The sequence below is a fragment of the Euprymna scolopes genome, chromosome 29, assembly GCF_053919585.1.
Source record: "Euprymna scolopes isolate OS-2025 chromosome 29, ASM5391958v1, whole genome shotgun sequence".
Classification (NCBI taxonomy): domain Eukaryota; kingdom Metazoa; phylum Mollusca; class Cephalopoda; order Sepiida; family Sepiolidae; genus Euprymna; species Euprymna scolopes.
The window spans coordinates 24,598,836-24,621,133 of record NC_136510.1 but is presented as its reverse complement, the minus strand read 5'-3'; the positions used below and the strand labels follow the sequence as shown (position 1 = coordinate 24,621,133).

Below are 22,298 nucleotides of genomic sequence, written 5' to 3'. Positions count from 1 at the left end.
TTTTTTTTTTTTTGCGCTCGCAATGCTGGGCACCCAGGCTAGTATATTATATTATCATTATAGAGAGCCAGATGTGACTGGTGCTGTGTACTGAGAGATGCTGACATGGTAGTCAGTTAGAAAGAACAACAATATTACATATATAATTTTATTATAAAAGCTCTACACATGTATGGAGCACTTCTGTCATTATGACTTTTATTAGGATTATCTATTCTTTCATTTTCTTAATTACTAGGTATCATTACTGCTAATTACCAACACTACGAGTTTCTACATTAAAATTCATATTAACTATTAAATGACATTTATCATTCCTGGATACAAGTTTTAAAATAACTTTAAATTTTAAATTAATTTTACTCCATTAAAAACATATAGGCTTAGCAGGCCATATGAAGTAATTAATTCCCACTTCCCATTTCACCAATATGCATGTCATTGAACGGTTTTGAGTTAACCTGATTTGTCTCAACACCCGTGGAAATTTTAATAACAACCTTTTGCATGGGAATATACAAGATCCATTTTTCTTTTTCTTTTCTCTATCTTCTTTCATTCCACCACTTAACTTGCTTGTCTCTCCCTTTTTTTTTTTTTTATCTTTTGAATTCGCTTTTGTCTGTTTTAATTTTTAATTTTACTTTTTATCTCCCATCATTTATTTTGTATATTTATTGCATTTTCTAAGCTTTCTGTTATTAAGAGATCATGTGACCTTTTCAAATTTCTATTTTTTGTAAAATTCATTTTTTTCTCCATTTTATTGAGGACATGACTTTCTTAAAAGCAACATCACCTGACGAGATCTTAAATTACTCTATTTTATTTCTAATTGACCGAAACATTGTCATGATTGTGTAGCAATATTAAAATATTTATGTAAATATAAATAAGTATATCTTGCTCTATTTATTATTGAGCACTCTTATATAAACCTTGTTAAATTAATTATTTTTTTATCTTTGAATATTCTTAACCTGGAATTATATATATATATATATATATATATATATATATATATATATATATATATATATATATATATATATATACTCGGGTTTTTTTATATTCAAAAGTAATGGACTAATGAATTCAACGAGGTTGTTAGATAGTGCTCAATAAAAAGAGCACTATATATGTATATATATGTATATATATATATATATATATATATTTATATATTTTTTTTTTTCCTCTCTTCTTTTTCTCTCTATTTTCGTTCTCTATTTCTTTCTCTATTTCTTTTTTTTTTCTCTTCTCAATCACTCTCTCCCCATTGTAATCTTTTAACTTTATTTAAATTGCCCCTCCCTTTTTACATTTTTTAATTAAAGTTCTGTGTTTTAAGTTTTTTAACTCCAACTTTTAAAGAGTTCCTACCTAAAGTAAAAATCCATTATTCATTGAACTTTTGAATAGTCAAGTCGCTGCCTGATGATATCTGTTGTTTGATTGAAACAAGTGGCTATTTTTAGCAGCGGGATGTGAGCATGTTTATATAACAATAAACAAGTATATATATATATATATATATATATATATATATATATATATATATATATATATATATACACATACTAGTAGGGAGATCCAATGTTACCCAGGATTAAATGATGATCAACGAATGTTTCCCACTCCCATATTTTTATTGCCATCAAAACTGGTGAAATCGTCCATTTTTAAATCAAATCGATTGATTGCCTGCTGTAGTTGAGGACTCCTTGCCTCCCTGCGGTGACTTAGTCCACAATACATTATAGTCTATATTGTACTGTAGAGAACCTACTGTTGATTTTATAGGTCTTTCTGCTTGTGTGATAATAAAACTTCTCAAATGCACTTGTGATGTTAGGTTGTATAAACTATTAACTTTGGTCAAAACTGCCTGTTTTTCCTTTCATCGGATTTTTTTTGATTATCGATACTTACCGAAGACATTCTAAAACCTATCCAAGAACACTACCAGATACATAAAGTACATTTGTGCGAAATTTAATTTAAAAAAAAAAAAAAAAATCGTTCTCAGCCGTTTCAGAATCCATAGAGAATGAACTCACACGTACAAAGCTTCTTTTATATAATGGTAGATATGAGCATGTCTTAATTTTTTTTTTATTTGCTGTATTGTATTGCCTTCTATGAATTGGTTTTATATATGCACTAAGCCATGCTTACCATCTCTTACATATATGCAGAGGGAGGGAGGATCACAAAGATAAATATAAATATCTTAAAATTGGAACCTATCAAGATAATAAAAAGCTTGATATACAATATAGAGCCACTAAAGAAATAGGAAAAATTGATGATGAAAAATAACATTGAATAAATTACAATATTTATTGATCGATCAAAGGAATTATAATGAAGAAAAATTCTTAACCCATGGATTTTCAAACATAAGCTCTTTTCATCAGAGGATAAACATTATTAAATGTTAAAACATATATTAAATTAAAACATTAAAACATACCCTTTGACAAAAAGTGCTTATCTTAGAAAATTCATGAGTTATGGATTTTTCATCATTATAATTCCTTTGATGGATCAATAAATATTGTAATTTATTCAGTTTTACTTTTCATCATTAATTTTTCCGGTACTTGTGCAGTTTAATCAAGACATTAAAAAAATGAAAATATCAAGGAAAAAAAGGGTTATTTTGTACGTATCCGTTATGGAATGAAGTTCTCCAAAAAAAAAAAAATTTCACTTAATTTCATCAAGTAGTTTTTTTGGATTTTTTTTACAGTGAAAAAACAATTTATGATACCGAGCAAAAGATTCGATTTTTAGAAAGAAAAGCTTGTATTAAAGATGGGGAGGGAGTGTCGGCACTTTAAGCTGAGTTATCTCCCCATGGCGTGTTCAAAAAATTCAAAGATGGCTACCTTCAACGCACTGTTATAAAAATGTGTTTTTCCGCTGTAAAAAAAAAAAAAACTACTTGATCAAATTAAATGAAATTTTTTTCGGAGAACTTCAGTCCAAAATGGATACATACAATATAACCCTTTTTTTTTTTTTTTGTGATATTTTCATTTTTTAATGTCTTGATTAAACTGTACAAGTACCATTTTCCTAATACTTTATATATATATATATAGTAGTAGGCCACCTGGCGTTGCCTGGTCATAAAATATGCATAAATATACTTTAATTCAGACAGAAACTGAGACATGTGCATGCGAGTATTATGTTTTTTTTCTAAACAGTTCACTTCTTCACTTTTTCTGAGTGAAAAAAAAAAAAATTACTCGAGCTGAGATCAAAACCAAAAATCTAAAGTCAAGTGAGTCAAGTATGATAACCATTAGGCCAGATTGACACAATATTTAAATTGTGTTTTCAAACCTACTTATTCTTAGCATAAGGAATTTGTAATGTGAACAATTTGCACATGCACATTCGTGAAACAGATAACAATCCGATGACTCCCAAGTACGTATTTTTCAATTTTAACCTCTCAGCGGCCCTTTTTTTCCAGATGAAAACAGATTAAAAAGTTTTTCACATGTCTGAATACCCTATATACCAAATTTCAAGTCTGTAGATCAAAAATTTGTTGAGTATATAGGTTGAGAATTGTCTTCACACACATTCTCACTTCTATATATAACAGGACTACTGCAGTAAATCATGTATACAGGTGTTTTTGTGGAAAATTATGGTAAACCTCCCACAAAAAAAAAAAAAGATAAATACTCTACTTACCTGCATTTCCCTACCAGACAAAGAGAGACAGGGTCGCCAATAACCGCCACCAATGACTGAGCGCGAGTGATGGCCGTGTTCAATAGTTTCACATTAGACAGAAACCCATAGTCCATCATGTCCATGTGTCCCTCTGTGCTGCATGTGTGTCGAGTACGGACAGTACTCAATACAATCACACGAAATTGTTTGCCTAAAAACAAAACAAAAAATTTCCGTCTTAATTCAAATGCTAATGAGATTCAAATTTCAAGGATTTTTACATTCATATTTGGATACATCGGACTACTGTTCTCATCTTTAATGTGATTTTCACAATGTTTCAGTCGATGTAACAGTACGAGCTTTTTTCAAGTCTCACACAAAACACACATTCATATTTCAAGCTGTCATATATATACGCGCACACAAACATACGCGCCCACGTCCACACATGTACACTTATTCACGTTCGCGTACATACACTCACATTCACGTATATATACACACACACTTACGTATACACATGTACTCACACACGCGAACACGAACACAGCACATGAACGACGTCACTTCTGCTTTCTAAGGAAATACACATGCGCAAAATACACTCTGGAAACGAGTATAAAAACAAGGCGATAAGCTGTTTCTAATCCTCTTAAGAACCAACTCTCAACGAGAGAGGTTGGGTTTACAAGCTGCCGCCGTTTCGGCGCGCGCGCCCGCGTACCTCACGCCCACTTCCTACTATGTATGGGGCACGAGCTAAAGACAGTATGTATACATTCTCACTCTCTCTCTCTACATCTACTACTGGCCACTAAGAACACCTTCGCGTCGCTGACTACTAACTGATGACAACTCTAATATCCTCTCCTTTGTCTACACGCTGGACTACCATTCTCAATTTTCCTACAACATTTATTTCTCTTCCCACGCGCGAACAAACAATAGTGAACCGAACTTGAGATGAAAACATATTTTCTATTCTTGCTACAACACCAGTCCTGTAACGAACATGGGTTACATACGCGCGGACATGTTATAACTAAAACATTCATTTCTTTCAACAGCAAATAAACGACATTTATCTTATCCATTAATTGAGTCTTTGTTTCCTTCAATTCCCATTCGTTTCATTATTCTTTTGTAACAGGATTGGGGTATTTATATATCCTAGTCCCCTACATAACCTCCGGCCTTCTTCAGATGTATCTTCCACTCAAAATTCCGTCCAAATTCCCAGAGTTTGTCAAGATACATTTGAAAAAGTTCGGAAGTTACATTGACCAAAACGTTGTGAAAATCACACTCAAGATGAGAACAGTAGTCCGATGAATCCAAATAATACGAATAACCAATCCTCATCTCAAAAATTAAAAAACATCAATTTTTACATTTATCAAAACTTAGAGGATCTATTATGGTAGGACAGGATATTTGCTAGAAATATATATATACAAAATAAATGACAAAAGTCTGTATTCCAAATTTCAAGATGTTGACCATCTTACAATTTATTCCTTTATGTAGCAATAACACACCATTTATTTTCTTTAGATCGAATAAACTAAAATCAAGTATTATTGAAAAGAGCATAAAAAAACAAAGAAATATTATCTTTAGTTTTTTTTAAATTGGTCCATTAGAACTGGATTTATGACGATTCAAAGTATCAAAAAATGTATGGTTCACTGGACATTTTGTCTTAAGTCAGTCCTATTCAAATGTATATAAGCTTGTGACTGAAAATGGTAGGAAATTTGCACAATTTATAGATTAACCAATCTTTAAAAAGCTGTGTCTTCAGATCTTTTTAAGATATTATGATGAAATTTTGAAAATATTATCATAACACCATGAAGGTTCAGATGGCTCTATTTATGACCATCTCACTTGGTAACTTAGGGACTAATTAGCATATTTCAGTTTCATTTTAATGCCTTTAAGTAGAAACATCATAAAAACAGCTAAGAACAATGGTAAGGCTTTGTCATTATATGAAGTATTATTCTAATGGACATTATCATTTGTCACGATCACATGAAAAATCCAAGATGGTGACCGGGAAATCCAAGATGGCCACTACGACATGATTCAAAGAAATTAACAAACCATGGCTTGTAGCATATCAAATTGAAGGGAATTTTGTACAAATTAGTATTATGTTTTCAAGCACATTAAATTAATTAGTATAAGTAAGTTTCATTTTAACAGCTTTAAGCTGCCGTGGCAATTATCATATGGGTTTCTACCACTATTTTGTATATTTTTTTATTTTTAAGCCATTGTCGAGACTTAAAAGATTTCAAGAGACATTGCAGCCATTTTTTTCTTGTTCTCATGTAACGCTTGACACTACTTGTTTTTCAAACAGAAAAAAACATTTACAACACCAAAAATTTATCATAGTAGGTAGAAGAGTAACTTATCTTGCCTTTGGTAACATTTATTTGTAATATATTTATTTTTAGATCACTTTTTCATACCTCTGGATTGTAAAACAAACTCAATAAATGTTATCTTAAGCAAGATAAATTACTCTTTTACTTAGCAGGATAAGTTGTGTGTTTTAACTCATTTAAAAGTGCTTTTTACTTAAAAATAAAAAAAAGTGGTGTCGAGTGCAGCTGTTTGAATTAAAATTAAACAAAAACAATTTTTTTAATGAAATCAAACTAAATTACAGCGCTATTTTTTTAATAGTATTTTTTAAGTTAAATTCAAGTTTAACAATATCCTTCTTTATGACATTGTTAGGTGAAAGTACAGTATTGTTACAAAACACTCTCCCCTTGTTAAGAATAGGTTTCTAAATAATAACGTTAGTAAAATATAATTATAACTTTTTATTAAATTGTTAGGTGAAAGTACAGAATAGTTACAAAACACCTTATCTCCATGTTAAGCATGGGTTTCTAAATAAAGCGTTTCAGAAGTTTGGGAGACTGTTTTAGAGTTGCATGCCCTTAAAATACCCTCTCTTTTCTGAAAAATTGGCCAAAATTCAGGAAATCGACCAATTTTAATGAAATGCTCAGTATTTATTAATTAAAATTTTCAGTATTAATTAATTAACAGTAACAGAATATAATGTAAATATGTATAAAAATGATAACATTTTCAACATCTTATTTGTTGTATTAAACATTCCTCTCCTGTTTAAACATGTTTTTCATTTAGTTTTATACAAATAAACTTTCGGTACTTATGCATTTATGTTACCATGCCAAAATAATGTTATTAATATTTAGAAATCCATTCTCAAGATGGGGAAGGTGTTTTGTAATTATTCTGCATTTTCACCTAATAATTTAATAATAAAAAACATATTGTAAAACTTTAATTTAATTTGAAAATACTATTTTTAAAAAATAGCATGGTAACATAAGTGCATAAACACCAAACTTTCTTCTATTCAGTTTTTTGTTTGAATATTTTTAAAGAAAAAAGATTTCCGACACTAAAATAGAATGTTAATGAAAACATTCGTTTTCTTATCAAAAACTGATGTTTTCAAAATTATCTATATATCTATAAAAGTGAACATGTCTGTGTGTCTGTGTACATTTTCCTTTGCAATAACTCTGTCAATTTTTAGTTTACAGACTCGAAATTTGATATACAGGGTACTGAGATTTAGGAAAATCTACATGATCTGTTTTCGGTCAGAAATTTGGCTGTTAAAGGGTCAAAGTTCAACGATTTGACCTTTGAGAACTCTACTAAATTTCTCCGACAATTTTGGGTCTAAACACTTGAAATTTTAGATATAGGTTCCTTGGACATGGATTTAACTTAATAACTCAATGTGAGCCCAAAACAATAAATTTTAAGGGGTCATAATAGGGGTCAAAGTTTTTAAAAAATTTACCTTTCTTTTGTTGTTTTTTTTTGTTTTTGCTCAGCATACACCTCCAAACACCCGGGCAACGCCGGGCACTCATATTAGTATATCTATATAAGTGAAAGTGTCTCTGTGTGTGTGTGTGTGTGTGTGTGTGTGTGTGTGTGTGTGTGTGTGTAGATTTCCCTATGCAATAACTGTCAATTTTCAGTCTACAGACTCGAAATTTTATATACAGAGTATTGAGATTTAGGAAAATCTTTGTAATCGGTTTTCGGCCAGAAATTTGCCTGTTAAGGAGTCAAAGTTCAACGATTTGACCTTTGAGAACTCTACCAAACTCCTCTGACAATTTTGGGTCTAAACACTTGAAATTTTAGATATATGTTCCTTGGACATGGATCTAACTTAATAACTCGATTTGAACCCAAAACAATAAATGTTAAGGAGTCATAATAGGGGTCAAAGTTTAAAAAAAAGAAAAATCGTTATGATTCTTACCTTGTACATTAACAACTCGTTCAACAGAAACGCCACCCAAATCACGTTTCCTCAATTCAGTTCGAATCCTCTGCACCTGAAATCACAATCAATAATTGTTTTTAGACATTAAACCCTCCAAGTGGTTGGAAGGAATGGCTTTGAATTCATATATATATTAGAAAATTTTTCCCAAAGGTTTAATATATTAAAATCTATTAGCCAGTGGCAATGTACATATTGCAATAAAAATTAACCCAGAAAAAAGAGCATATTTTTGAAAATCCATGGATTCTTACTGGTATAATTTTTTTGTTTGAATTTGATGGATCAATAAATATTGAATAAAATTAAATAAATTATTGTAATTTATTCAATTTTATTCTCACCATATGGTGAGAATAAAATTGAATAAATTACAATATTTATTGATCCATCAAAATTCAAACTTTGATATACTTAATATTTTGTGATGATCGTGCTCCCAAAAATTTTAAACTAACAGTATTTGTCCTTGTGTACATGTTTCTCAAAATTACAATTTATTATCGCATTCATTAACAGAGCACAAAATATAGAATTATATGAATGTCTTCATCAGCACAGTAGTTCATTATCAATACAAACTGACAATATTTAATTGAATTGTCCAATAATTATAAAGTTTTTTCCCTATGACAGGCTAGATAGATGGGTGGAGACAATCAAGATAAACAATATATATTTTAGGACTGATTCAATTTTTTCAGAGATCAAACCAACTTTCCAAGTACTTTCCAACAGATTTTACTTCAAATTGTTTATCTCCCTACACTGCAGGAAGATGTGATACAAGATTGGAAGGTGGAAAAACTAGTGCTCTATAGCAAGAGCATTCTGTCCTACATAAACATGCTCGAACAACTCTGTTGATATTCCACGGGGCACCTTAGTCAATGAGAAATAAACTAATAAAGCATAAGATAATGCCTGGGAGGATGGACCTCCTAGAGCTGCACCAAACCATACCTCAATCTGACAGAAGATGCCACAAAGAGAACTTTTATACATCTTCTTATTGTAGTAATAAAGATGATGACGAGTTTGTTGCTGACATCAATTTTTAAATGTTGATATGAAAAACTCACCTGGTCACCATAAGGTGTAACGACTCCAATGCTATTCTCGTTGAATGGTTCCCATTCCGCGGGCCAATTCTTTACCAATTCAACAACTCTTTCGGTCACTTCATAAACCTAGGGAATGAATAAAGAAAAAACAAAAATCATGATGATCTGTGATTAGATAGGATGAAATGAGATATTTTAGGTAGTTGCGCAGCATGTGTTACCAGCAACTTGGATATAGCACACACTTACTAGCACACCATGAACATTCACCATGTTGCTATTTACTTACCTTTTAACAAGGGCAAAGTTAGACACAAGGCCATTTTCAATGCTCTGAATCATCAATGTGTTGTTGTTTTTGATAGACTATGATCAAACATGGCACCAAATTTTAATACATACAAATTTTCATTGACAAATTTTCATGCAAATGAATACATTGCAGGTGCTTGTTTAAAATGACACTTATGTGAAAAAAAAAAATACAAAAATATTTTTATGATGTACATACTCGTTACAGAATGAAGACGTCATATTCCAAAAATCATGTGAATTGATCAAGTACATCATAAAGACTTTTTTGTATTCTTGTTTTTTTTTGTTTTGTTTTGTTTAGATAGGTGTAATTCTAAATAAGCACCACATCATCTTCCGATTTCTTCCTCTGCTATCTCGCATAACTTCAATTTTCGATCAAACAAAATAAGTGTGTTGACTTTGTTTTTTTTATATTTTCCGGAACGGCTGCCAAATTTAGATGACCCAAGTGTGCAGCATTATTTGCATCTGTATGACCATATTTAAAGCCAGCATACCATCTATTAATTTTTTTCTCTGACAAATAGCATAAAATTTATAAACCAACTGCTTTGCTTGAACAGTATTTTTTCACATCAGAAAGCAATGTTTTATCAACACACAAAATTCAGATTTTTGCACCGCTTTTAAAATTTGCAACAATAACGTCACATAAATACTTTCTTATGGAAATCGCTTCAGACATGGCATGAAGCCACTTGATGCAAGGAGCTAAAAAAATACTACTTCAAAATCAAAAACTTCTCAATAATAAGTGTTAGATGGAATAGACTCTGACCCAGAAAACAACAATTCTTCCTTCTTTGTCAGAAACATCGCTCATTGAATATGAGGTCTAAAGAACAAAATAAGGGATAGAGAGTTACGTGGCTGCCAAAAGTCAACCCAAGGTCTACTTTCTAGTCTTTTTAAGATAAAATTTGTAAACTAATAATCCAATTGGGTTCAAATTTTCACATGTGCCATTTGAAGGTTAGTACTTTAGAATGTAAACAATTAAACAAAGCAAATCAAGATTCATAACTTGAACCGATCCAGGAACAGGTATTCTTCTTGTTAACTTATGAAAAGGACAAAAAAATATTAAAAAACAAAATAAAAATAACACGACAAAATCTACTGACCTCTGCAATATTATAAAAGCCGGTGCTGTTCTGGTGTTGTACTTCTTCCCCCTTTGCGGTGAAGAATGTAAACGGCCAGTAGGTCGGGTGGCGGCTTTCTTGTCCACCTGCTATAAGTTTGTTGTCGTAGAAAAGACTAGAGGTGTACTTAACGAGCTCTTTTGTGGAACGGTAATTCTCGTGTAGCATTATCCGACATGGGGAATCCACGGGATATTCTTCATAAAGTCGTTCCAACAAGGACCGATGGAAGTTTCTCTGGCGGGCAAAATCAGCATAAATTTCAGGACTCATCTAAAAAGGAAAATAAGGATTTCGTTTATGGAGTATTCATAAGGATGTTGATAGTCGTGAACGCTAAATTTGTAAGTATTTTAGTCCCAATGAGATCACACTGCTAAATGCATTCAAGGGGACAAGAGACATAGGTTACGAAATCATTAGAAAGCTAGTGTTTAAAGTTCTAAAATAAATCAAGGGAGGAACTGAAAAAAAAAAAAATTAAAATTAAAAAAATAAATAAAAATGATTTTGGGGGCTTGTGCTGTACACTAGAGTTTTTTTTGTTTTTTGCTTTTTTACAAAGAAGTCATCACTTAGCAAGGCTCGGGGGCCACTCGAGGATAAGGGTTAATGAGTGTACGATAGGCAATGGGACAATATTGTAGTGGAAATGAGGTAAATTGGATTACTTAAGGGGACGGCTCATCAAGAACTTGTTTACATTGGACTTGAAGACAACCATATTGTAGTCAGCTAGAAGGCAGGAAAATGGAACAGAGTTCCACAAGCATGCAGTTCTAAGAAAGAAGCTTTGTTCATAGAATCCATGTTTAGGTTAAGGCACAGATAAAGAGTAAGGAAAATTATTGATAGTGGTTTCAACCAGACGAGTGTTTTTAGTAGAAGTTTGGCAAGGGTGAACCATAAATTGAAGCTTAGACGAGAACCTGCCATGAAAATAATGATAGAGCAGAGACAGACTCGCAATGTCTCTTCTGTGGGAAAAAGGTTGCAGGGAAAGGAAAAGAGCATCTCCTGCTAGGCTACAAAGTCTATTTTCAACTCTGTCAAGTCAGGATAAGGTGCTCCTAGCAGCTCCTGCAGGTTTTTGAACAAATACATTTCAGATAAAAAAAATACTATTACGCACTAATATGTCATGTCGAAATTAGTATGAATTTCAAAAATTATAAAAATGATCCAGTAGAAGATGTGCTAGATCTATTTTTCAGAAAAAATCGTAGTGACTAGCAGTCGGACATTTTATATTTTTTCAATGACAGATTTCAAGGAAAGCAAGGTGTGGCACAATAAAGAAGCTTTCTTTTTGGGGAGCTAGGGCTTCTACATTAATAAAACTTATGCCTGAATGTGCTTGTCGGGAGAAAAGAAAGAAAAGCGTTATTATTGAAAAAACCTTGACGTCTTCAGTAATTTGTCAATCAGGTATGATTTGAGCCAAGAGTGACAGTTGTTTATTCAACCAGTCAAAATGATTCGAGACCCTAGATTCATAAAGTCAAACTAAAAAGAACTTGTCATCGAGACCTACAAAAACAAAACAATGTTCAAATGTTATGTATGAATGTCTCTCTCTCTCTCTCTTTCAATGAAGAATTAAATTGTTTGTTTTTAAACAGTCAAAGCTTGGATTTTGTGCGCAACAGGCACATGGGAGTTTGCACCATCTGTGAGGCCCGTGGTGTAGTGGATAGAGACGTTGAATCTCTATGGCTCCAGGTGAGAATTGTCTGAAGATAGCGGTTTCAATCCTACCCAAAGCCGGCCAGAGGCTTACTTGGCCAAAATGTGGTGATACAACAACAACTACGGATGGCAATAATTGTTGAGAATGCAGTTAGGAGATTTTTTTTTTTTTTTTTTTTTTTTACATGGGGGTCACCACTTATCAAGGCCCAAAGGCCACTTAGGGATAAGGGTTATTGCGTGTACAGTAATCAATGAGACAGTATTGTAGTAATCATTAGTATTGGGGGTTTTGATAGAGTGTCTTACTTAAGGGGGTGGTTTGTCAGGAGTTTGTTTATGTTGGACTTGAAGACGTCCAAGTTGTAGTCAGGTGGGAAACAAGCAAGCGGTAGAGAGTTCCACTGGCGTGCAGTTCTAAGAAAGAAGCTTTGCTCATGGAATCTTTGGAGTTCCTATCCCGTCGCAGTTACCACCTGACGAAGGCCAGAGGAATAGTTGGCCGAAACATCATGAAACAACAACTAAAAAGATGAGGATAATAGACCGCAAGATATAAATAATACTCATCTCAATAATGAATTCTAATTAAATAATATATAAAAGAAATTATATTTTCATAAAAATGCCTTTGTTTGCTGCCTTGTACAAGCATTAAATTTCAGCTTGCAGTCGCTGCCATTTAATGCCGATGATAAACATGCTGCCTGTAACAATGCAACAAAGATTCGACGACCAAGAAGAGACTTATATGAGCTAGTCATAGCCGACGCCATATCAACCCTCTTGACGTAAGGGATATGCATATCGTTTTATTGTTTATTCCCCTGGGGAGCTGATTGCCGTTCCCAGGATGTTTCTCAACCAAGTAACCCTTCCCTGGCAAACGATCAGATCACAAAGGGAGATAAGTCAGTTTGTCATATAGAATTGATCACACAGCTCTTCCACATTAATTTGATAAATTCTATTTTTACTTGTAATCATTTTTGTACGAGATCATTTTTCGTAATTTATGGAATCTTTATCAATTTCAACATGGCACATAAGTATGTTTTTACCTGAAATGCATTTGTTTGAAAACACGGTATACTGTACAAGCACTGTTTTATTTTTCCTGTGAAAATTGCTTCAGACAAACCATAAATCCACTTGATGTAAGCTAATAAGAACGAAAGATGATTATCACAAAGACAGGGATGCTTATTGACCTTAATCTTGAAATGTAATGATCCAATACAAAAATAATTATAAATAAAAATACAATTTATCGAATCATCAAGTTTTATCGAATTAATATGGAAGAGTTGTGTGATCAATTCTATACAACAAACTCACTTATCTCCTTGCTTTCTATTCCAGTAGCTTCTTTGCAAGGTTGTGGAACTCTCTTCCTGCTCACTGTTTTTCTTCTACCTACAGCCTTGGTCTTTTCAAGACTAAGATCAATAGGCATCTCCTGTCCTTGCAATAATCAGCTTTTGTCTTTGCTGGCTCCTTACATCAAGTGGCTTCATGCCTTGTCTCAAGCAATTTCCATGAATAAAAACAAAAATTATTGAAAAGACAATGGGTATAGGTAGGTAAAAAAATAAATAAATAGATAAATAAAATAATAGGTTAGGAAACTGGCGCTGTCTATCCTTCTCCCAAGGGTAGATGAGCCTCTCTTTAGCCATGGTAGGCAACTCATCTAGTGATGGTGTCACAATAAAAAATACCCTTGATAGCATTGGCGAAGCATCAAGTATTTCCAGCCATTAGAAAAAACATGGAAGATTCCGTGGAATTTGTTCATATTTTACCTGCGCCTACTGGCATTGAATGAAACAGCAACAATAGGTAGGAGGAAAACAGTCAGCAAGAAGTGAGTTCCACAAGCGTGTATTTATTAAGAGACAGCATCTCATAAGAGAGCAACCGTAGACACCTTTCTCATTTGATCATCACCTTTGATCAGCAAGAGAACTAAATTTGCCGAACACTGTTGGAGGACTAATGATGAAATTATCAGTGATGTTCTTTGTAGAATGCAAAACAGAGATGTGGCTCAATTGAACCAGATTTCCTCAGGCGGGGTTCAGTTTTTCAGCCATTTCAATGTCATCTATTATATAAAGGAGAGATGAATTACTTACATTATTATTTCCAATGCATTAAAGCAAGAGAGAGGAATGGGCTGGATAGAGATGAAAGAGGGGAGAGGGAAGGAAGAAAGAGAAAAATAGAGACAAATTGAGAGAAATAGAGAGATAGAAGTTTTAATATAAAGATGTTCTACATGTGTTTTAACCTCTTCAATTTTGTTTATTTTATGGTCCCGGGCAATGTTGCGTAGTCCTGCTAGTTGATTAAGAAATGTTAAAAATTCAGTTAATATCGGATGATTCTCTAATATTTGTTTGTTTGCTTTTTTAAATTACTTGAATTTACATTACTTGCCTCTAAAAAAAATGCAAAGAAAAAAAATAAGACTTGCACAAGATTTGATCCCGCATCTCAGAAAGAGAGATCATCTGTTACAGATGTATATACAGAGACGATAGATTAGAAAATCATAGCAGACAGTTATAGAGAAATGTCGACGGACGACATAAATAGAAAGGGTCATATTTTTTTGTTCTATTTTGTTCTTTTTTTTTTTTTTTTTTTTTACTTACTTGCATATGATCCCCAGCTAAAACAACCTTTGTATTCTCTCCAGCCAAGCCCAAAGGAATAAGACTTTCCGTTTCCATAACCTGAGCCGCCTCATCAAGAAATATGTGGGAGAAAAAATCTTAAATAGAAAGAAAAAAAAATCAATAGAACATTCCTATCCCAAATTTGATTATTGCATAATATAATGATGGAGACCGGGTTAGGGAGTGCAACAGATGAGAAACATGGACAAAATCATCTCAACATAAGGCCATATATAAGACAATAAGAAAGAAATTATTTTTGAAAAGAGATTGGAAATCAGAACATTCCTTTATCTAAAACACTATTAAGACAAATAATAAACAATGGGATAGTTCCTATCTGGGGAAAAGTAGTTCACCCATACTATGTATTGTTGAGATTACGGATGCTGTATGCACTCAGCATCTCAGGAGGTTCAGCCATGTACCAAATGCCACCTCCTGCATTTATTGTATATGTTTGGATATACTGGTGAGCATGATGGACAGAGGAAGATGTGATTAGAGTGTATAAAAAGTGCATAACAACCTGCCTGATGTCAATCCTTTTGGACTGGAATGTATAGAAAACAGACATAAGACATTAACTAGAGTTGCTTATGGATGAAAAAGTGTTAAATAGAGTTCAAGTCACTATTTTGAATTTCCGTCTGTATAGCAACTGGAGCACATTAAGGAACAAATTGATGGTCATAAAAAAATTTGTTCATTATGTATTTTTATATTTTGTGCAAAAAAAATATTTTAAAATGTAGTAAAAAAAAAAAAAAAAAAAAAAAAATCAATTTGGGAATCTGAAATAAGACGACCTCCTGGAGTGGATGTGGTATTATGGTGGTTGAAAACTTTAGCTAGGAATAGCTTAGACAGTCATAAAATACAGTGACAAGGATGACCATAGATCCCCTCTCCCCACACTTCTGAATGGCCTTGTGCCTAATTTATTTATGACTTTTGTATGATTTGCATAAATAAATGAATTTTTCAAAGTGCAGTATCTATTCTCAGTATTCCAGCAACCACATCATTTTATTGTTTCTTGGCCTTTTGGCTTAGATCAAAGTGTAATATCTGTTCTCAGCATTCCACGATCCCTCGGTAATTATTACTATTATAGAATTATTATTATTTTTGTGTATATGTGAATATAGAAACCAAAATGAAAATAGTAGTCTGAATAATCTAATCCTTATCTAAAAAAAAAAATCAGAGATATTTTCTCCAGAACTGCAAAAACACTCCTCAATAAGAAACAAACAAAAAAAAAAAAGCAGATGGTGGTGCTTACCTGGGCCCAAATTCAAATCATAAATAGTTCGAGATTGGTTCAAGGTTGTTACAATAACTCTATGCTTTACCAAATCCTCAATAGTAGGATCTCGGAATGTTGAATCAGGTTGAAGCAAAGAGTATTTGATGACGGCACTGTGGACAGTCTGCACCCAACGTTTGCGGAAATAGATACGCAATGGACGAGCTTCTTGGTGACCAGACATTACGTAAGGATCAAAAAATTCTTTGATGTAAAGATCAGCAGCACTAAAGTGACAAAAAAGACAAATGTATATAAAAAGCAAAAATGTGTTTGTATATGCATTTTTTTGTATGTCCGGCAGAGGCTTTGGGATGGGGGTCACTTAATTTTTACAACTTTTTGTATACTCCCTAGATTATAATATCTCCAATTTGTGAAAGGATGTTGTGTCTAATCTTTTATTTGAGCGACTTTTATTTTATAAAATTCACGCTATCCCGTAGTCCCGCCTGTTTGTTCATGTTTTTCCTTAAAAAGCGAAACTAAATCGAAAGTAAAGCAGGCTTATCCAGAAAGCAATAAGCTTTGATTAATACAGGGGAAAACACCTCATATCAGACAATTGCTATTCATTTGGACATTCCCCTTTTTGTGGGGAGTTGGTTTGCCCCAACATCTTGGGGGAAACAAACAAATACGCAGAAAACATAAAGCTGGCTCTGTGTGATTTCATTTCTCTATGGTGTGATGTCTGATCTAGAAAACCAGACATTCGTTTTTAACCGTTTAATTTCAACCATTCTCACTTCTCTACCATCCTAGCGTCACGGTAAGTTATCACGCTTTTTTCCTCTTCGCCTCAAGGCTTCAGGTTCAGGCCTACCTGCCTACCAAAACTTTTTTTTCCCCCTATTCACACTGATAAACACCCGGGCAACGCCGGGCACCCCCGCTAGTATATATATAAAAAAGAAAAATTTTATAAGTTGTCTCCCTTAGAAAAATATGACAAGTATATATAAAAAATTGCCTCCCTTTAAAACACAAGACAACAGTAATTGTAATAAGTATCTAAGAGCATTTTTTGTATTAATAATACAGAGACAAGATCACGTGTGTGTGTGTGTGTCCTTTTCGCTTGAACATAACGTTGATAAATCTCTACGTATAAAGCAAAGTTGCGTGTATATGTGAAACACAGCATCACAGTCAAATGTTTTATCCTTCACAACAACCCATGGTGTAACGGATAAACAACTTAGTTAAAATACACTTGTAAGTTACACTCTTCTGGAGGTTGAAGGCAAAATCCTCAACGCGAAAAACACTCAAAATACAACTGCAAATTACTGTATATTTTGGCATATAAGACGACCCTTAGAGTTAAAAAATTATCTTTAAAAACCAATATTTCATAAGATATCAAGTGTTGCAATCTCTAGGTTAGGCTAAACAAACATGGTTTCGTGATTTAGCAGTCGTCTTATACAACCGATATATGATAAGTTGCCTTATAATTGTACGGTACTTAGGACTTCTACACAGTCATGGCTGACTGAATGCAAGCATGATTAAATAAAGAGTTCTGTTTGAAATTCTGTACAGGTTCCCCATAGTTCAATAATATATACCTGAAGAAGATCAGAGCCTATATCAACCGAAATGAAATAACAGTAGTCCGAATAATACATTTCGAACAGGTATTGTGTTTTTGGCATTAAATGATCCTCAAAGAATTGATATGCTGTAAAACCTTCCATCCTCTCTATGGAATACATTACTGCATGATTGCTTCCTTACAGATTGCAACAAGGTTGTCTTCGAATCTGTCATAAACAATCTCTATAAATTATAAAATTTTGTTCATTCCTTTCATCATTCCAATCCTCTCATAATATTCTTCATCATTCATCTATCTTATTAAACCCTTATCCTCAAGATAAAGTTTCATAACTGAAATGAAACATCAAATCAATAGAGGAGCAGCAGTTTGGTTTTACGGCAAATCAACCGCAGTGGGTCATTTTATGCCAGATATTGTTTATATGTGCGTACAGTTTGTACAATGTGAAAGTGATTAGTTTGTCGAAAGAAAGTTTAAGTCAATAATAGTTTGCTTAATGTTATTGCTGTCAAACCAATTTTTGTTAGTTTTTGTTTTATACAAGTTGGAAATATTCTGGGGTTGTTGTTTTTTTTAATACTCTATTATTTGAGGGACAGGTACTTCTTTGAATAACTGTGTGAGGGTTGCTGCGTGATAGCTTTTCCTGCGAATGTTCTTATATTTATTTTTAGTTTTGGAGGGATGTAAATTGAGCAGATGCTAATTGTTCTCCCAATAGAAGCTTTTATTGCTATTGCCTGGAGGCTCATTTGTATTGAGAGTACGACATGTGGTATTTGATTTTTGGTTATTATGGAGTTGCCACCAATAGGTCAGTTGTCTCCTGTTGATTTGTTTGTTTGGTTATATGTGTTGTAGCTTTGAAAGTAATGTTAACTGTTTGTTTTTTTTTATGTTAGGGTTGTAGTTTGTCATGCATTTTATTTCTTCATAGTTAGGTTTTATCCCCCTGCAGTTCCATTGTATTATGTTTTTTGTTTTGTTTTTTCCATTACCATGTGACCAACGGTTTAGTGTCAAGTCTTGTGCTTTTGAGAATCTTGTTCTTTGAGATTTGTTTGTTGTGTTTAGAGGAATTTCTACCAATTCCATTTATTTGTAGTGTACTATACCTGCTGCTTAATCCAGGCATTACATTTGTAGCTGTTTCCTGTTTGTGTCTGGATTGGGATCGTTGACATGGCTTGTCATGACGTTTGGATTTGGGGGAGGACTGTTTATACTGGGATTTGTCTTCTTTGTATGTTTGTGTGTGGTTTTTTTTTTTTGAGATCTTGTTGGTCTTGATTTCAGAGGGATTTGGATATTTTGTGTTGATTTTTCTTGCTGTGAATCTTGTGATGGTGTTATTTGTTGCTCTTGAGTATTTTTTTTTTTTTTGTTGTGTAGGTAGAGTTTTGAGGTGGGGATTGTTTAGACTGTCAAGTGGAGGTCTGTAGTTCTTTTACGAAGGTGAGGAGTTCATTTGAATTCATATTTGCCAGTTTTCTTTTGACATTCAGAATTGGAAATAGTTTGCAGTGGTTGAGTTTACTCTTGAGCAAGGAAAGGCTGGATAGGAAGTCTCAACAATTTTGGGGGCTTCTGGGAAGGATATGTTCAGGGTGTGTTTAATTTTCATTATCTCTTTATCTTTTTTCCATGCTTCACAGAATCTTGAGTCAGCTGAATGTTTGCCTTGGCAGTTTATGCATTTCAGTTGTTGGTAGGTGGCTTCCTGGTGGTCAGATCCATCTATTCCACAATTTTTACATATTTTCTTCCTGTTAGATTAGTTCTCGTGGTGCCCAAACTTCTAGCAGTTGTAACATCTAAGTAGATTAGGAATATAGATTTCCACTTTAGTTATTACGTATCCAATCTTAAGTTTGGTTGGAGGTTTGGGAGAGCTAAATATGAGGATGCATGTGTTAGTTGTTATTTCTTGATTGTTTTTCTTTATATTGAGTCTTTTTACTTCTGTTTTCTTTTAAGTTTTGTTTGATTTCATCTATCGTACAATTATCCAGTCTTGGGCTTTTCACTATTCCCTTTAATGTGTTGAGAGATTTATGGGAATACACTTTTATTTTTGATGTTGTGTAGTTCTTGGTGGTTCTTAGCAATATGTCTGTATACTTCTTGTTTTTAACTTCTACTATCAAGGTATTGTTATGAGTTGTTTTTATTGATTTTGGAGCCACGTTCGCTGTGAGATATTTTTCTATTATGAAGGGTGAGAGTTTGGTGATGGATTTGTCATCCACCGACTTAAGAACAATGTTGGATAATAAGTGGTTCCTTCCTCCATTTTTCTATCTGTGTCTGTACACATATCATATTCTGGATATGGTCTTTTACTGTATTTCATGATTTTACTTGCAATTGCTTGGGATTTGTTATGTGCCATATATATATTTTTTGTGTTTCATTGGCTATTCTTTTCACCCACCTCAGAGCCCCACACGGGGATACAACTAAGGGGAAACCCATTCACTTCATAACATCAGGGCTACATAGCCAATATACTCATGCTGATGACTGATAATTTAAGATTCTATCCTTGGCCTTTCATTCCCAAGATAATTACTCACCTACGGAAGGAAAAGGGTATGCACCCTTCCTCAGCAAGATTGACCCTGCAGCCATTGTTCTGATTCAAATTTTGTATACCTGAGAAAGGGCTAACATGACCAGCTGATTAGTCGGATCAGACCTCTCCGACCACCCATCTAGCCCAGTAAGGACCAAAGTGAAGTGTAGCAAGCCACATGATCTCTTTAGTTACCGGATCAGGGGTTGCTCAGCCACCAGGATCCCATCTTTGAGCATTACGGCCAACAAGTAACCTCAGAGGGGTGGAGGGGGTCTTACCCCACTGCAGGGGGAAGTCAGCATATTTTAATATCCCACCAACGGGGCGTTAAAGGTTTGTATAGCAGTATGGTCCTTTTTATGATTTTATTATCAGTTCCTTAAATCTGATTTTATAAATCTTTGTAGATATTTCTAAATTTTAGTTTTTGCTTGCATATGTTTGGTTGGTCATCACGTTCAGTTTCTCAGCATTAGAAAAACTTGTGCAAGTTGTTATACCAATCAAAGCTACTGAATAACAATCAGATATTATTGTTTTTACTTTTTTTTTTTTTTTCCAAAGTTGGTTTCTATTTAACCCATAGTTGGGACCCTAACAGGTACTACCACTCTGCATCAGAGTGGACCTGGAAGCAGTGGCAATTAAGGGGTGGCTCCACACTTCCCAAAGCCCGTAAACCGGGGCTTCACCATCGGATATAGTTTAAGGTTATATTCAGGACCTCAAATCAATAGAGTCAGGTTATTTAGTGTGTGGTGCGAAAGGAGATGCTGTGCATGTGCATAAAAGAATAAGTTTATTACATGTATTTATAATAGTTACAAATGATATCCATGCTGTTAGCTCCAGAATTATTTGAGCCATATCTTATGAGCCTTTGACAAAGTCTAGTTTGGTTTTGGTTGTTTTGTTTTACGGTATATCAACCGTTTATGGTTTATTTAATGTTAAAGCCAGTAATTTTGGAAAAAAGTTTTTATGCTTCAAGTTCTTTAGATCTTCAAATATTTATTCATAATGCTTGGTTTGGTTGTTTTATAGAGGAAAAATGTTGTTTTTTTACTTTGTAGAACATGACTGAGTTTTGCAAAGAGAAAGAAAAGAAAAAACAAATAATTTGTCAACTAAGCTCCAGCCCCTGTCCCATCGCCGCAATGTTACATCACTGTGTCTGTTTTACAAATATTTTAATGGAATGTGCTCTAATGAACTCGTTTCACTTGTACCCCCTCAACGTACATATCCCCGACAAACCCGCTTAGCAATAAGATCTCACCCCTTCACTGTTGTTGTCCCTAAATGCCAGAAAGCTTTCTATTCTAATAGTTTCTTCCCTCAAAAAGCTAGACTTTGGAATTCCCTTCCTGGTGCCTGCTTCCCTGGCTGTACTGATATGCAGAAGTTTAAATGTAACATAAACAAATATCTTGTTAATCTTTCCTAGACTTGGCCCTAAATAGTAGCCCCTTACGTCCAAGTGGCGATATGCTTTGTAAGGGGTGAACATGAGTAAAAAAAATTTTTTTTTTTCAAATATTAATGTTTGGTGCATTTTAGGTCAGGAAGCCAGTATCTTCAGACAGCCTGATCTAGTTGCACCAGTGACAAGGTCTGGCGTAAAGGTCTTCTCATAAAAAGTAATTAGTATAAGATTACTCGACGAATATTTAATATAATTAGATCCTTCTCATCCAAAAGAAAAATCCAGATTGTCCACGATAGCTGTACATTCAAACAACATAACATTAATGCAGCTATACCACAGAGATCAATCCTTGAACCTTTATTGTTCCCGATATTCATAAACGACCTCCCTGATGAAATTAAATTTTATATGGGTATGTTTACTGATGACACCATGTTCTCTTGA

The 22,298-nt window shown here is 33.5% G+C and overlaps 1 protein-coding gene and 1 pseudogene across 2 annotated transcripts in view; one reads left to right on the top strand and one right to left on the bottom strand.

The window, feature by feature from the left end:
- The window catches only part of LOC145252549 (uncharacterized), a 199,966-nt gene that overhangs the window by 10,694 nt on the left and 166,974 nt on the right, over positions 1-22,298 (bottom strand). For both annotated transcript variants that reach the window (XM_080112101.1, XM_080112102.1), the window contains exons 17-22: positions 16,257-16,507; positions 14,945-15,063; positions 10,575-10,868; positions 9,151-9,258; positions 8,045-8,120; positions 3,718-3,910 (exon numbers count right to left, since the gene is read on the bottom strand). In XM_080112101.1, coding sequence (XP_079968227.1) covers positions 3,718-3,910; positions 8,045-8,120; positions 9,151-9,258; positions 10,575-10,868; positions 14,945-15,063; positions 16,257-16,507 — 1,041 coding nt within the window. The remainder of the gene's footprint in view (positions 1-3,717; positions 3,911-8,044; positions 8,121-9,150; positions 9,259-10,574; positions 10,869-14,944; positions 15,064-16,256; positions 16,508-22,298) is intronic.
- Positions 16,000-16,127, top strand: LOC145252963 (U2 spliceosomal RNA; annotated as a pseudogene).